Source organism: Sturnus vulgaris, chromosome 7 (genome assembly GCF_052056855.1).
Source record: "Sturnus vulgaris isolate bStuVul1 chromosome 7, bStuVul1.hap1, whole genome shotgun sequence".
Classification (NCBI taxonomy): domain Eukaryota; kingdom Metazoa; phylum Chordata; class Aves; order Passeriformes; family Sturnidae; genus Sturnus; species Sturnus vulgaris.
Window position 1 is genome coordinate 5995862 of NC_142249.1, and position 17902 is coordinate 6013763.

Here is a 17902-nt window from a genome sequence, read left to right on the forward strand (position 1 = left end):
CACAGGTGAAACTTCTTCACAGCATCAAGCAAATACTAACTAGGAGAAAGTGGAAATTGTGCTTCACTATGGGTTGGCTTTCTGGCATTTGTTTAAAAACGGAAGGCTGCAGAATAGCAGCTCTAATTGTTACCTGGAGTCAAGCAGCAGTGGAGCTTTTGAAAATTTGGATCAGCTTGTGAGGCACCACGTTTTTCATGACTGTCCTGACAACAGTCTGGAAGTGGGGTGCTTAATCACGTTCAGCTTGTCACTTGCCGTGATAAATATGTCCTGTCCTGCATTTGTGACTAACTCGTGTGGGCTTTACAGTGGTGGTGTGTCAGTGCTAAAATCAGAGATTCCGGCTGGGCTGTGAAACAGCTGATGGTGGGTGCAGAGGAGAACTTCCACTGGCTAACGGGTTTGCCCTTTGCCTTTCAGGTGCTGTGTGAGTGACTGTGTTGGCACCGAGTGCCCCGTGTGCCACATGCCAGCCTGGGTGCAGGACGCTCAGATCAACCGGCAGCTGGATAACATGATCCAGCTGTGCAGCAAGCTGCGGCAGCTCCTGGGCACTGGCACCTCAGGTGAGACTCACCTGGCTCCCTGCTGGCTGCACAGTGCAGGACACTCCCTTTCATCTCACAGGCTTTACAGGGAGTGAGCAGTGCGGCCCTGCTTGAAATTCCAGGAGCCTGTTCCAAATCATGTTTGGAAAATTGGATTTGAAGAGAGCTGTCTGTATGGATTGCTCGTTCTTTGAATGTGTTTCACTAAGAAATCCACGTGAGTGGGTTAGTCCATAATTCATTAGAATCTGTCTTCCAAAATTAGATGAAAGTGGGAGAGATTGCTGAGTCATATGGCACAAAACAGGGGCACAGGTTGTCATGTCTTATGGGATCCCCATTGTATAATATTCTGCATTGTATTGGGGGGCCCTATTAAAGAATTAATACGTATCTTCTGCCTCTGGGTTTCTGTGCACTGAGTCGTGCCTGCTGTCCCAGTAATTTTCAGTTCAGGGTTTTTGCACATGGGAAAGATTATCTATGTTCCTTGCCTAAAAAGGTGAAGGAAGCAAGTCTTAACTCATTTATTTTCTGGTCCCTAACAGTCAGCTGGTCTGCTGCAGTGAAGTTTTGTCATTGCTGACTGTGCTAGAAGATTGCAGAGAACGTGCTCTGGGAATTCATCTCTATCAAATTTTAGGTTGTTTGTCAAAGTAGGAAAAACTGTAGTGAAATAAGCGTAGGTGATTGTGTGTTTCTTCTGCAAGCTCAGAGAGGAGCATTTATGTAATACCAAGTTTTAGAAAACATTAATTTAGTTGTCAGGATACAGAATAGGTAATTCTTCCTTCATTGTTGCTTCCAAATATGTTTGTCTAAGTTAAAGATTCTTTTTCTATGTCTAGCCCCATCAGCACCTTCATTCATTTATGGAATAGCTCTCTATTGACACCAAAATGGATTTTAAGTGATGAGGCTGGAAGCCCGTGTCCAAGTGTAAAGGAATACATTTTATATAGGTATAAAATCCTATGGTCATTAAATCTTCTGTAGCATAGAAAACAGATGATGGCTTAAATAGGATTTCAGGGAAACACTTTAAGTGATGAAGGCTTTTAAAAGCACGCTTGGAAGACAATTGTTCTGAGAGGAGCTATTTGTGATGCTATAAATAAAGCATTTGAAATACAACATGATAGCGTTTTTGATAGTGTTTAGATGTTTTGGAGAACTCTTAGAGATGGATTAACTCTTAAATTTTGTCTGATGTTTAACTGTACTAAAAATTGAATAGTGCATATAATCCCATAGTTCTTCTAAAATAAGATCTGCATGGTATGGCTAGGCCACAGAACTAAATGAGGTTCTTTTTACCATCCCTTATTCTGACTTAAAAGCAGACACAAAACAGAAGTTTCTAAGAGTGTTTTATATGAAATGATTTGGGAGATGCCTTTCTGTCACTTGTAGTCTTTGCAGTGTGCTAAGGATTAGCACAGTGGCCTTTTGGATGTGTGATACTGAGGTGGGGAGAAAATCCTCCTTAGCTGGTAATAGTGCACTGTCAGGAATGGCTTGAATTCCTAAGTAAACGAGCACACCTCTAAGAACAACCAACTGTGTGTTAAAAAAAAATATATGTGGTTGAAAATCACAGGATATTGTAGCTTAAGAGATTTTGAGATCAAATTCATCAGGATGTTTTGTCCCTCAGCTCTGGCAAATCCCTCACCTCCCATAGATGTCTGCATACATTAAGTTTTGCCTTGAACTTAATGTATCCAAAGTGAAATATGTTTGAGTTTGGAGAACCACGGATTCTCTTCTCTTGCTGAGGACTTGCTTTCATGTTCTTACAGCACCGTTCTTCTGTCAACAATATTTTCTTCTCTTTTGTGTTAGAAGGTCAGAAATTGTACTTTATGTTCCAGTAAAGGAAATAGACCGAAAAATCAATCTTTTAGTGCAGGAAAAGAAGAGAGGCAGTTGAAAAAAAAGAATATTTTCATATATTTGTTTTATGTCCCTTTTGCACATTTGCTGTGCATTTACTGTGCTTGTTTTGAGACATTTGTGGCTTCTCTTAAATCTTGTTGGAGATCCTTGTTGACACTGAAATTTCTAAGTGCATCCTACTAGTAATTTTTTTAGTCTCTAACAGAGCTGATGCACGCAGTAAGTTGTGTGTTTTTCTTTTAAAAAAGCCCACGGAACTGCTGTGACTGAAAAGGATAGGGTTAAACTCACACTGAATATTTCAAGTACAAAAATCCCTGTACCCTGAGGTTCCACAGCAGACATGAGAGGGATCTCACTTTGTATTCCATTGGGATAAAAATAGCTTCTGCCAAACAGCATGTGCGTTGTAAGAAGCAGCAGCAAATAATTCAGGAAAGACTGCACAAAACAGCTAATACTTCCCTTTTAAATTAGAGGGAAGCACAGCAAATTACACTCCTGGGGTGACTGGAGACGAATTGGCAAACAACAAACCTGAAACTGGCTGGAAAACGCAAATTATATAGGTGGAGAATTCAAGCTATAGGTAGGAGATGCTAAACCTCCAAATGAATTCACTTGTTAGAAGTTTTACATGCTTAGTCCATGGCAAGGTGAGGAGAGGTGCCTGACCTTTTGGCTGCCCTGTGCTGTACCTTCCTAAGGGTCAAGGGAGGCTGGAATCTGTGCTGCACACACCCCAGGTAGGGTGTCTGCAGCTCCAACTCTTTAGCTCTAATTGCAGTGCCCAGGATATCTTGGGAACTGACACTGGTGGGATGATGGGCTTCACGGGTGGGTAATTCCTGAGGACTTCGTGAATCATGGGCATAGTGTACATAAAACACTAGGTTTGTTGATTGACAGTGGTGATTTTGAAAGAGAAATTCTAAACACTTAGACTTTTCTGTGTAGTGTTCTTTAAAAAGAAGAGATTGTTGTAAATTTTCAGAGCCATCACCAACCATTTATAGTTGATTTTGCCTTATTCTTTGTAGCAATCTGCTTCACTTTTATACATCAAACAGAAATCCTTCCTCCCCTCTTCTCATGCAGAGCTACACCTTGCAGGTGTTGGTCAAAGCTTCGTGAGCTTGTGCTGGTGCTGATAGACAGTCAGAGAGATCAGCTTTCAATCAGTCTTTATAGTATCATGAGTTTTTTCACATTTACTGGCTGTGGAGCTCCTGTTGTAACAGATGACATTGCATTTCATGGCTGCTGTGACATTTTTCATAACATCTAAAGATGAGGTTTAGAATAGATGGAATTTCTCCCTTTCCCCCTCGGTGTTGAATACTTAACTTGCAAAATAATCATTCTTCAGTGAAGGCACTAATGTTGCACAGATGGTACCAAAGCTCTTCCCTTTGATTTTTAATAAGGGACTAGTTTGTCAAAGAGATTTCTCAACTTCTGTTCTGAATCTCGTAATAGAGAATAATTTGAAAGGCACACAATGTACATCATTATATTCCTTTGATGCAGATTAATGATAGCTAAACCACATTTTCTAATTGCTCCTTTTTTTTTCCCCCTGTACTAGCTTGCTATTGCACTACAGCAGAACTTGGAGATGGAGCTCTAGTTGCAAGGCACTTGCTATTTCCTGGAATTTTTGTGTACTCTCAACCCTTTTAACACTTAAGAAGTCCAACTCTATTAAAATGTCAGCATTGAGAAACTTGGGCTTATTATGTGCAAATAACTCTAATTTAGAAATAATTCAGTTTCCACATTGTGTATCTGAATGTTACGTTTAATAGGTAATGGAGACTAAATTTACTGCATTTATTATAGGCTGATTCTAATACTGTTATTGTGGATGCTCTTTATGCTATTGCAGATGCTTAAAATCTGGCATTAGTAAGGCATGCTCTACTGATTTACCTTGTCCAAATGCCTCTCTGAAAATTTTTGGGAGGACATTTATCAAAAACAATTAAATCAAAATGATAATTGTAATTTTTTTCAATCCCGTTGAGATCCAAGTTCTGGATTCAAACTCAAGAGACAGCAGAGAATTCATTGGGATTGATTTTATTATGAGCAACTTTGTCTGAAAGTATTTTAACTGAATGAACTTGGCCACCAGATAATACCCTCTTTATATAAATTCACTTTCAGCTTCTTGGTGCTGAATCTCCCCTCTTTCTCTGTCTCACAGCTCTGGGTCCATCAAAAGATTTGATTTTCAGGGAAGGTAGATGGGCCATTTGTCCAATTTGCTTTGGTACCCTGTTTTGTACACTTTGGAAATGGAGGAAGGGGTAGCAGAGTGTAAGGAAAACCAGAAAATGCAGTTTCCTCCCCTGGGTGTGCAGGGCTGGCCTGTGGGTGGGATGGGTCTCTGTCAGGATATGGGCAGCTTTTAATCATGTCCTTGTTCTAGAACATGCAACGTACCCTGTTACACCTCAGGTCGTGGCAGGTGAGGAAAAACACTCCTGGGAAATTATTTATTTGCCGTGTTATATTTTCAGCAGTTTTTTAACAACCTGACCAGTAAGTCCCTGCTGAGCAACCAGTAATGAGCAGATCAGTTCAGGAAGCCTGGTGGTGGATTTTTCACAGGCTTTGCTGCTGCCAGAAGTGGAGCATCCAGTGTGAATGCTTCATTGTGTCCTGCTGCTTTAGATCATACTTCTGAAGGACAGTGCCTTTGATTGAATTTGTCACTTGGACTTTAAAGTCTTGCTGTGCTATGCACATCAAAAAGAATTCTGGCCATCGTAAAATTGTTGCACAAATTACTTCTGCAAGCTGATTTTATTCTTTCTCTTCACTTGGGGATGACTGATAGTTTTAGCAAGGTAAATATTTTACAAGGAGATCTGCTGGTTTGTGTGAACACTGAAGGCGAGATGAGCAAATACTGGCTTGTGTTTTATATTTTGCATCTCTTTGCAATCAAACTCTTCCTTTTTTTAGATGTTATTGTCAGAATGAGATTGGATATGATCTCAAGGGTAGCTAGTTCTGAAATTTCAGTCTCAATTTCAGTGCTTTTTTTCTTGTTTGCACCAAGCTCAGCCTTAGAGGAAAACCAAATAGCTGCAGTTCCATACGTGATGATTATCTTGAGAGCCTAAATGATTGATTAACTAGCCTCAAGCTGTATTCTTAATGACACTTTTGGTCTGATGGCTTCCATATTCCTCTAGCTAAATCTAATATGTAACAGGATTTAATTCAAGAGGTAAGCAGGGTAATTGAAATCAAGATTAAGCAAACACTTAACTTTGCAATATTGCTTTTAAAGACAACTGTGAATGTCTATTTAAGTGTTGAATTACTAGCTCCACAGTTCTCTTTTAAGTGCAGTTTCAAATGCACTTTTTTGTGACTAAGGGATTGGAACCAGTGTGTTTGCTGCTATGAACTTATCCCAGCTTGCTGTGAAAAACAGGCTGTAGTTACTAACACCAAAAATAAAAGAGAAGGTATGGAGATAATAAATTAGCCATAGGAAGTTAATGCACTGAAGTGAAAGTGATAGATTATTGCAGTGAGTATCTGTCACTTTTAATAATTGAGACTTTGTATAGTTTATTTTAAAAATGCCTAAAACCCTCCCCTCCCTTCTAATCTCGGGCTCAGTGCTGCTTCAAAAAAAAAAAATCCAAAACAAAATTCATACTGGTTTTGTGTTTGATTGCTATAAATCACCAAGACTTTTGTGAGTGGTAGTCCCTGAGGTTTGAGGCAACAGGAAGAATGAGTTCTGCATTTACTTTGGAGGACTTGTCCAAATAACCTGAAGCAACACCAGTTCAGAATGAAGGAATTGGTAAAAGAAATCTGCTATAGTTCTTTTGTGTCAAAAAACCTGTCATATTAAATTAGTGTCTAACTTTAACAATTTATTCTTAAGCCAATGAGGACAGTCTTTATGTCCTCAGTCCTTGTTCTCAGCTGTTATTTCATATGCTGGGAGTACAGGATATTCCTCTGTCATCCTGGTCATTGATTTGGAATGTGCTGTACAAATATGATTTATGAAATTGCTCCAGTGCATATTTTTTAAAGAAATGTTTGAGATCATCAAAATGCTCAGCTTCCTTGAAATTATTTACTACCCAGGAGTAAAGGATCAAATGACAGGACACAATTGCTTACAGATTTTCTATATATTCCTCTGGTTCATCTGCTATATCTGTGGAATCAGTCAAAATTCCTCAGGAATGTTTGACATTTTTATAAGGATGTTGTTTTTGCCTGCTTACAGCTATTTTCCCTCTTCATCTTCAGATGAACTGTAAATATCTCTTTAGAAAATTGTTTCTCTGCTCTTTTGTGTATGCACATACCTCTTTGTTAAACCTATTTCTAAGGAAAACTCGGTGGGAAAACCCACTTCTGTCCTTTTCTGACCTGCTTCTGCACACGTGCTATTGTGAACCCAGGCTGCTGAAGGAATTTCTCTGCCAGGATACTGGACAGCTGTAGCTGCACTGGGATCTCTGAGCTCCAGAGTGGCATGTGGCCTTGCCAGGGCTTCTAAAGTCACTCTGTGTGTCTTCTCAGAAGGAATGAAGGCACTCCTAGATTGTATTTAGTAACACTTCATCAATTCTTGCAGTTGTTGTTAGGATCTTTTTTTTGCTTTGTGAGGCTCTGAAGAGTACTCCATAATTATTTTTACTCTTTTCCTCATGCACTTAGATTCAGCAGAAGTTACATGCACACCGACTGACTCAGATTTGGGAAAAAAGAGCAAGAAGGAGCAGATAAAAATGTGGTTCAGCCCAAGAAGCAGGAAGATTCGGTGTGTGGTGAACAGGAGTCATGCTAAGACTAAAAACAATGACCTTGGTCAAGACACATCTTCAGTTTATGATTTCTTTCCTTCCCCTCCTCATGAAGAGCCCTCCAAGCCAACAAAAAGACCAACCCAGAAACAGACTAAGAAGATGAAGAAGAAACATCTAGCAGACATTAACAAAAAGTGGAGCTTAGAGAAACCTGAGCAGAAAAGAGTGGAGGAGAAGACTCCCAAGGAAAAGTGTGTGACCATCTGCAGTCAGCCAGTAGTGCTGTGCACTCAGGAGCCAGAGAGTCCTGAAGAAAGACCTCAGCAGGAGTCTGTAAAGGAAGCTGACTCCTGCAGTAATACAGAAGATGTGGAAGTTCCACCACAGGTAGAATCCCCAGAGAAGAAAGATGACAGTGAGGTTGTGTGCTCTGCACGAGATAGCCAGGAAAAAAATCGTGCTGCAGAGACATTGCTGTCAATAGCAACTGAAGTTACACCTTTGAAACGTGGAAGGGAGCAGTCTGGACTTCAGGGTACTCCTCAGTCCAAGAGAGCAAGGAGAAGTGAGAGGAGCATTCCTGGGAAGTCAGACAGGCAGGCCAATGGCCTGGAGGAGTCACTGCAGGGCTCCCCCATCTCCCCAGCCACTGAACAGACACCAGTTCAGATTTCTTGCTCTGCATCCAAACTCACTGACACTGGAATGAAGACGAGGAGATCTGCAGCCCTTCAAGCAATCAACAGTCCTTCACTTTCAGAATCTCCCTCCACCCCATCCACTTCTAAAACCTGCAGTCAGGCAACAACACTCAGTCCTTCTGTGTTGAAATCCCCTGAGGTCAACCCGATTGCCAGAAGGAATTACAAGGGAGAGACTTTGCTCCATGTTGCTTCCATCAAGGTAGGACCATCATCTTCTAGTTCAGCTTTAAAAAGACAATGTTGTTTAAGAAATATTCTGGAAACCAGTTGCTTCAGAACATCCTATTTTGGGGAGGGAAATCTCATTTTGTGATCTTTTTCTCCTAGGTTTATTGGGAAGTTTCCAACCTGATTCTCTTATTTCATAAAGAAATGACTGTTGGAATGATCAAAGATGATTGTACTTGGAAACTCAAAGCAGTACAGTGTCATTTATACCTGTGAGTTCTAGGAAGTGATAAGCATTTAAATGTTTTGGCCTTGTGTGCCAGAAAGTTGTCTCTAATTTGTCATAAGGAGTTTAGGAAGTATTTCAGATCTCACTGAGTGACCTTGATCAGTTAACTTGAGCTGGTAACTCAGCCAGGACAAGAGTTAGGTACATAAAGATAACTCTGAAACATTAGGTAACTGTTCCTGAGATCCACCACCTGGTGCAAGGGAAATGAGATGCTGAATCCTCTGAATCCCATGCTGAGCCTTATGCTCTGGAGGGAAGGGACAGAGTTGGGATGTTCTCAGTTTCATGTGAGATCAGTATTATTCTTGGAATGACAGCTAGCACTCATTATGCTGTTAATATCTTAACCAGTTCCTGGTGTGTAGAACTTCACGGCTTTGCTCTTTGCAGGGGCTGTCCTTGTCCCCTTATTTTGTAAAGGCTGGGTAAAACATGTGCCACTCATCAGATGCACTCATGGCAGCTCCCTTCTGAGAGGTTGTTTCAAAGAGTTTGTAGTCCGGCAATTTAAATGTACTTTGTGCTAAATCATAAAATACAAATGCTGTGTGGTTAATAAACTGCATATACTGGAAGAATTGATTCCTCCTTAAGCACCTGACATTTATCCAGCACTTCTGTCTGGTGAGACAGAGGCTGTTCTTGATAAATAACTGTGTCCTCTTTCAAAGGCATTCTAATAAGCCACTCCTGCTGCATGAGACCTTTTTAAATGGAAGTGTCAGCTGAGCTGAGTTCAAATCTTATATTTGATGTCATTAATATGGAATTTGGGGGGAGAAAATGAAACGTTGTTCTCACAGGACTCAAGAGCTTTGAAGGAGAGATCTCTTGTTACCTCTTGTCATAAGTCCTGCATATTCTTCTTTATTAAAACACTGTTTACAAATTACCTTTCCCGTGATTTTCTGGGAATGTGTAATGAATACAGTCATGACTGAGTGGTTCTGAAAAAAATGGATCTCTGCCTTGACAAATTTTCACACAGGTATGGTTTCCAGCAGTATGCCCGATGCTTCTGTGGAATGCAGGTATTTCATCTAAGAAAACAGCATCCCTGCAGGTTGAGACTTGGAGTATTGGCATATTGGTGATATGCCAATAAGGTGGTTTTTCATTGCAAAGCATTTGGAATATAAATGAGGAAAAATTAAACAGCTCATGCTGTCTACAAAAAAGGATAAACATGTTTTGATTATTGAAGTTCTGTGGTGTTGCTGGCACTCCTTACTAGTGTTGGTACAGCCAAAAAAAAGCTGACTTCCAGCTGGAGTGTGGGCAGTGGGATGGGCTTTTTCAGTCCTGTGTGTGAGTTCCTTTTGGTGTTGTCTTTTGATGTTTATAATTATTGAGCTAAAGTGGGAAATGGCTTCTGTTCCTCATTAGTTCTGCTGTGGTTTTTATCCAGCAGCTCCATATTCATTGAGGTGCTCATTAGCAAAGCCTTGTGTAGCTAGGTAGGGCTTCAGGGTGATCCCAAAGTTTGCTTTGAAAAGGGACTAAAATCACACGAGGGGAGTGATCCCTTGGTTATGATCTTTCAACTTGCAGGAACCCTCTATGAACTATTGAAAGTATTTTGTCAAACTGGTCTTGGAAAATACCAGGCTTTATCCTCTTGGTGTATTCTCAGTGTGGGGTTTAGATTTGTTGGTTTGGGTTTGTTTTTTTTTTTTCCTCTTCAGATCAGTTCTGATTTTTTTTTTTTTTTTTCTGAAAGAGGCATTTCTCTTCCAGTTTCGTTTTATGGGCAATTTTTTTTTCATGTTGTTTTCACAGCCAGTAATGTGTGTAAAGGGAAACAGACTTGTAGCTGCCACCCTCCCCCAAAATAAAATGTAGTCTAATTCTCTGGGACTTGATTAATTATAAAAACAAATCTGTATTATTTTCATTAGCTGTTAGGGTCTAATACCCAGAAGTTAATTAAAGCTAACTGAATTCTCTCTTTTATTTAAAAGAGATCATAAACAACATGAAGAGTGTTGTGCTGTTTCTAATTATTCTAAGGGATTGTCCCCATTTACTACTACTACTAGTTATAATTTCACTGAAATCCAAATGGTTCTTAGGAAAGATTTTAGTGTGGATGAACTTATGAGTTAAACTAATAAATGAAAATAAATGTGACTCTTCCTGTAGCAAACAGCAGTCACGTTTATCTTCATGGTCATTAAAGGTGAAAATCGCAATTAATTAAAATACAAAAAGTTACCCATTCAACTCTGAATATTCTGAACTAATGGGAAATTGCCCCATCCACAGCCCTTCCACATGGGCATTTTTTTTACAGTAAGAGGACAAATTGTTCTCAGGACCAGCTCTTCCATGGCAGTTAAATCACAGCACAGTGCCACTTAATGATTTCGTGGAGAGTGCTGAATCTGCTGTGGAGAGAAGAACCCCCCCAGTTCCTTGGCACTGCATTTCAGGTCTGGGTGGTGCCTGAGCTTCTCCTGCTTTGCTAAGGGAAGTGATGGGGCAGAGCACAGTGGAATTGTGCCACTATGGATTGATTCCAGGGAGAGGGACAGAGAACTGCAACACAACAGAGGACCTTGGCAGCAGCTGCACTGTTAAAATGAGTGGTTGGGAATAGCTGGGAAAAGGCCTGTGATGCTTCAAGTTAAAGGAAATAAGGAGTTGTCCCTGCTCTGAGGAAAGAAGAATTTGCCTCTATGCAGAGCATCTGCTTAGTTTGAAGAGACATGGTGTATTTGGACCGGTTTTGGTTAGCTCCAGTTCCAGGGACCCTTCAGCTTTGACAGCTTTCCCTCCTTGCACTCTCACGGGGGGCTCACAGAAAGGATTCACCCATGGCTAGCCTGCTGTGCTGGACTCTTCATGGTCATTATCATTAACACGGTAAAATAACTGTGAGATAATTCCTTCTGAGCCTGTGAGAGTGCTCCTTCTATTGCTTTGTTACCAGTTAATGACACATCAGGAAGGAGAGCAGAGAAGGTGTTGTGGTTTTGTGAGTGTGTGGTGGCAAGCATCAGGATGGCTTTTAAACCTTGTTTTCAGGTGTCTGACCTAGTTTGCTGTTCACTTCCTTGCTTTTGGAACTGGATCTGTGTGTGTCATGGTTGAGAGAGAAGAACATCTCCCCTCCTGGAGAAAGGAGGTCAAGGCAAATGTGAGATCCTGCATTTGAAACCATTGCACTACTTGAGAATATGGAAACTGGCCATGAGTCAAAGCAATCCATCTTCCCAAGTGCTGATTTGGAAAGCTGGAAACAAATTACCATTTCTTTCTCGATAATGCTTGGTTGTTCCTTGTCTTGTTCCTGAGGCTGGGTAACTTCTTGCATATTTTCTCTTTATTAAAGGTTATGCATTGCTTCTTGTATGTTTGTTATTAGGGAACGGTCTGCTGTGTAGGGAATTCATTTGGAGGATTTTGAGGTGAGAAACTTGCAGGATCCTGGAAAGAGTTCATAATTCCTATAAGCTCTTTAATTCATATTTGTCCTCCTTGACCATTTAGGAGCTGTAAACAATCTAGTCCCCCATAGTTTAAACAAGCACATAGTATTGTGTTTGAAAGGAGGTCTTTTTGGGGTCATTTGTTTGACCTAAAGATTGCTTGATTAAATTTGTAAATACAAGAAGAAATATTTGGTTGAAGGGATAAAGGTTTTTAGCTTCATTTTCATGTACTGTCTTAATTAGTTGGATCTCTCTCATTAACTGTTAGAATATATTTTTGTTTAGTAATTTGAACTTTTCGATGAAAAATACCTTGATTAATGGAAATTGTAAAGGGCAAAATGGAAAAAAAAACCCTCCTGCAAAATAGGACTGAAAAGACACTTGCAGTTCTTTAAGATATATATTAAATTCAGGACTTGAGGGAAAAGAAAAAAAAAACCTCCAACAACCTTGTGTAAGCCAAGTAGAGATGGTTTTCTGGGCTTGTGCCAACCGTGGCTGCAGGAACTAAATTCTCTTTGGGAGGAGGAAGTGCTGAAGCCGTGGAAATGCTCTTCTCTGTCTAATCCACCGCCGGCTCCAGCTCTGCCAACAGATGGCCCCAGTGCCTTTCCTGCTTGTCTGCTTTCCCCAGCTCCCGGGAAAGGCGAGGAACAGCAAACCCGTGCCTGTACTGCCTTGTCACTACAGCTGAGCTTTGTTATGAGCATAAAATGTCCTGAGCTTTGTTTGTTCCAAATGGATAATTCTGCATTCTGCAGTAGCTCCCGCCTCTTCAAGAGCTGCATGTAATCCTTCATTGATAATTAGATTTCAAAATAAACACTTGCTTGTGAATTTTTAATGGTAGGAGCATTTTTCTACCTGGTATTTGCCTTGTTCTCCCTTTCTGAACAAGAAGTGTCTCCACTTAACTCTGTTCCCTCTGTTGCTGCAGACTGCTCTCTCCTTGTGTCCCCTGGTTATGGGTTCTTAGTGGAGGCTGGTGATTTCCCTGCTGCATCAAATATACTCGAGGAACTAAATGTACAAAATTAATTTCAGCATTAGTCAAAGCATGTTGGAATTAGTCATTCCATACTAATAAGTGTAGTTTCTTCTTCTGTCTTGTGGAGGGAAGACACGGAATTGACATGGATGTGTCTGGGATTTGCACCTACGTGGTCCTTGCTCTTTCTTGTTTAGAGTTTAGCAAAATATTTATTAGCTTATGAATGTTAGTAATTCCATCAACTTTGATAGAAGTGGCCAATGTCCAAAATAACCAAACCGCCTTGTTTTTTGGGCTTTTTTTTTTTTTTTTTTTTTACTCTTGGATCACAGTTCTTTGGCTTGACTTGTCATCTAAATCTGTTATCAGTCTCTGGAAGATGCAGGCCAATGTCAGAGGCATCTGTAGTTGGATTTGATGATCTTAGAGGTGTTTTCCAGCCAAAACGACCGTGTGATCGTGGTCCTGCTTGCAGGAGGAGCGTGATAACATGTCTGTTAATGATCTGCCACTTGGAATTTAGTCTTCTGCTTTTTTTGGCTAAATCTTCACGTTCTGGTGACTGTCTGAAGAGCCTCTGAGGACACAAAAGGCCCGCTCTCCTGGCTCTGTTTTGTTAACATCTCTCTTGTAATCCTGATTGGCAGCACCCATCCAGTCACGGCTCAGCTCATGACAGCTTTCCCTCCTTGCTGTCACTCAGTGCTCCGTGCTGCTTGTAGGGAGCAGGTTCCATTTACAGGTGACACGATGACAATATTTATCTCCTGTAAGCAGCAAAACACCCATTTTCTAATTCTGACGTGGGCCTGGATTGAAGTGAGGGGATGTTGTCAGTCGTGGTGTCCACACCAGCAGCGTTTCCTTTGATGAAGCCCCAGCGATGTTTCACAAATCAATGCTCACATAACTGATCTGAGAAGCTGTGATAGTATCTGATGCCCACACAAATTATTAGCTGTGCTTCCTGCTTTAAAGCAGTACTCCTGAAATGTCAAACCCTTTGCAGTACATGTTTGCAAACTGAACTTTAAATGATAAGCTCAGCTCGTGCTCATTATAGATAATTGTGTGTTCTCTCTGTCGGGAGGGATCTTAATGCTGAGCGCTGTCTTGGCTGCCTCTGAATAACCTCCCAGGTTTGATGGATGTCTGTTACCTTGCAACCATAAAGAATATGCTGCTGCTAGAATCCTTTAATTGCTTTGAAAGGTAACATTTTGCTGGGACATCCAGGTTGTGAATATAATGCATGAAATTTATCTCTGATTGTGAATTTGCTCGATGGTTGTAAAGCCAGTGAGTCTCAGCACTATTTCGGTGAATATTGAGTTTACAGTTGTTGCTTGCTGGATTTAATTTTGCAGAGCAGTCTGTCTTAATATTTTTTCTAACTTAAAGAGTAAAGATTAAAGCTATTTTGTTCTTTTCAAAGAGTTTCTTGGTAACAAAATCAGATTAAGTTTGTTTTTATTGTATTTAAAGCTTAATATAATATTCTCTCTCCTTTTCTAAGGCATGCTGTGAGTAGCACCTAGAAATTCCTTGATTTTCCACTCCTCAAAGGCATTGAACTTGATATATATATATAATGGATTAAATTTTCTCTCCTTCAGATCTTTTTCTGTATTGTATATTTGGCTTTGGCAAGAGCTGCATCCCAGTTTGTATATAAATAGTCTCTTCGTTTGGGATCTTAGTACCCTGGTGCAAAGTGTCAGCAGTTGTCTTGAAACTCTTTGCCTAAAATGATAAGAATTGAGGCCTGCACTGCAGAGATCTCCTTGCCTCAGCTTCCACAGACACCTTCTCCTTTCCTATTTATAGCTGCATCTGGATATGCTCCAGCCTTGTTACCAACTTTGCTTTTCAGGATGTCAAAACCTCTGATTCACAAATTCTACCCTTTTGCTTCCTTTGCCTCATCTCTATTCAGCCTCTTCTCCGTAGCCTCTGCATCAGTTTCCACCTTTTCCACACCTCCTTGCTTACAGTAAAAGCTGAATATAGCATTTTTCCAAAAAGCAAATTAAAACTGCTTTGGTAGATGGCTGTCAGAGAAAGTGTCAGTGAGATTCAACATAAAGTAGTAGTTGTTGTATTGAATAAAACTCCTTTCCTTTCTTGGAAAACCAATTTCTAGAAGCATGTTTGGTTTATTAATTTATTTCACCTATGTTTTCAGGCAGTTATTTAAATTAGCTTGAAAAAAAATCCAGTCTGAAATACAAGGAAATCCTCAATAAATATTCTTGACTTTAATCTTTGCAGTTTGAGCGCAGTGGACAGATTGCAATTAGCACAAACTTTCCCATTTATTTTGAATTAACTCTGTTACATGCATAGTTTTTATCTAGGAATATGTATTTGTGTAAAATGTCTGTGTGGGTGGTTCTAAATGAACAGCAGTGATTAACTGTGGTCTCCAGATCAGTTGAGCTTTTGTTATCCTGACAATATCTACGTGCGAGGCTTATATCACTACATTTTTATTGCAGCTAGATTTATAATGGGGGAACTCTCAGATTTGTGTTGTATCTGTGTATTTTCTTCATTATCTTTTCATAAATCTGTTTTTTTTTTCCTGTGTAGGGTGACTTAGCAGCTGTGGAGCAGCTGCTGAAAAATGGGGCAGATCCCAATGTCAAAGATAATGCTGGCTGGACACCACTGGTGAGTGTTGAAGGCTTCTTTCTGTCATCTGCCTTCTAATCAGATTTCTCTTCATCCCTCTCTGATATTTTAGTTCCCCTCACACACATTTAGGTGACAGAGAATTATGCAAAGTGAAGAAGTGATATAAACATCGTTAAAAGAATTCATCAGCAGCCACTGACCTGCCCAGGTGTCATTCTCCTTGGCTGGGGTGTAGGGCAGGCCACGAAATCCATCAGCCTGTGACTCTGCAGATGCAGAAAGTACAGCTAGGATAACTTGAAAATGATCAATTCCAAACAATGTTTGTATTTAATGGGTTCCTAATGTCCTCAGTGGTTTGGAAATATATCAAGTAGTGGAGTGAAAAAATTGCTTGATTGAATTACAGAAAATAAACAAAAGGTTCTTTTCAACCATGACTTCTTCCTCTCCTGCAGAATACTCCTGCTAGCCTGTAATCTGGAGAGTTTTGTTCCCTGTGGTCTAATTTGCACACAGTTGGCCTTTGTTCAGTTCTCGGGGCTTTTTGTCAGTGCTGGCTTCCCAGGTTGATTCCTGTCGGGAATGCAATGCAGTGTCCCTGCCTTACCTTCTCTGGGCCATCTGCGGGGCGCCTGAAAGCGAGGGAGGAGCCCTCCTGGGAGTTCTGCTTCACCCCAGTCTCCCCCTGTGGCTTTTCCCCCCCAGCACGAGGCGTGTAACCACGGGCACAGGGAGGTGGTGGAGCTGCTGCTGCAGCACCGGGCTCTGGTGAACACCACGGGCTACCAGAACGACTCCCCCCTGCACGACGCCGCCAGGAACGGCCACGAGCCCATCGTGGAGCTGCTGCTGCTGCACGGCGCCTCCCGGGATGCAGTGTGAGTATGGCTGGAGTGCTGCTGGCACTGGCCACGCCCGCAGCATCCACACTGGCTGTTGAGTATGGAGCAGAGCTAGTGATAAACGTGGTTTGTATGAGGTGAGGGGATGGGTGTTAAATGTGTCCTCTGCTCTGCTTGCATCCTCCTTTTCCAGGTAGGTGTTTCCTTTCTGTTTGGCTTTGTCCTAAGCTTTTCTGAGGATGCCTGAGTCATAGATAGCTGGAGTACTGGAGACTGTACTAGGAAAGTAACAACATATGCTCGCCCTAATCTTGCACTTTCCTGTTGGCATCTTGTTATAGCTGCTGTCAGCTCTAAGATGCTGAGCTAGATGAGTTTTGAACTGCTACAGCTGTTTTTTGTCTCTTTACTTTTACTACAGTGCTTGCTAGCAGAAGGCATTTTGCTCCAGTCTCTTCTGTTTTCACAAATTGACACAGACTGAGGTCTGGGAGTTTTCCTTTTTGCCTTTCTGGATCAAAGCACTAATCCTTGGTACACCTTTTAATTAAAAGAAAAAGCTAATTCATATTTTCAGTTGATTCTTTTATACAGTTAAGTGTCCTGAAGATTTTGGCATTTGTGTATAGAAGATGCTAAAGAATGTTTCAGTCTATGAAGAACCCTGCAGCCTGTTGGTATTCTAGGCACTAAATGTAATTTTAGGTGTTGTACTGTTGTTGTGCCAGGGCCTGTGTGTATAAATTTGAGTCCTGTACAAGTTGTCAATAGATAGAAACACAACAGGATGAAGTCTAGCATGATACAAGTTTTTCTATGGCAGCCACATGAAGAAGCATGAACAAAGTCAGCTTAATCACTTCAGCTCTCAATATTCACACTCTTGAAGCTTACAGAATTAAGGTGCTTTGTGGGAAAGCATAGGGTTTTCATAAAGTCCTAATCTTGACTATATTAGAGTTTTAAAAACAACAAGAAAAAGCCAAAACAAAGCACAAGGTCTTAAGACTTCAGCATGAAACAGTAAAACAAGGATCAGTTGTTCATGTTCACTTTGTTCTTGAGCAGCAAGGACTGGTGCACCTGGAAAAGCTGGCAGCTCCAGAGATTTTTCAAGCCACTTGAATATGAGGAGCTGGTTGTGTCACACTTCCCACGTGTTTGTCTGTTGTTTGAAAGCACAGCACAGCCAACAGCTTTGCTGCCAGGTTGTGGCAGGGTTTCAGCTCTGGTGGGTTTGCACAGCCCAGGCTCCAAATGCCAGCAGTGGACTCTGCAGGGCTCCTTTAGCCTCGGTCTCTGCTGCATGTGCTCACACAAACACAGGCCAAGCTGAACCTCTTTCAGCTCATTCTACATGAGCAAGCATGACTCTGTTGAAACAGAAGCTTTTTAATCAGGGAAGGGGAGATTTATGTAAACCTTAAGCTCTGCTTTAACTTTTCACTGAATGTAGATAATATTCAGTCAAAATCTCTGAGAAGAAATTCAGCTGCCATTAATCTTTGTGTGATTTGTCTGGGTGCCGTGGCACAAATTAAGTCCTGTCCATCCCTCCTGGAATAACTGAGGCTTCCAGATC

The 17902-nt window shown here is 41.0% G+C and overlaps 1 protein-coding gene across 1 annotated transcript in view; it reads left to right on the forward strand.

The window, feature by feature from the left end:
• The window catches only part of BARD1 (BRCA1 associated RING domain 1), a 40213-nt gene that overhangs the window by 2991 nt on the left and 19320 nt on the right, over positions 1-17902 (forward strand). The window contains exons 3-6 of the mRNA XM_088167649.1: positions 424-569; positions 7158-8149; positions 15431-15511; positions 16184-16356. Of these exons, the coding sequence (XP_088023775.1) occupies positions 424-569; positions 7158-8149; positions 15431-15511; positions 16184-16356 (1392 nt within the window). The remainder of the gene's footprint in view (positions 1-423; positions 570-7157; positions 8150-15430; positions 15512-16183; positions 16357-17902) is intronic.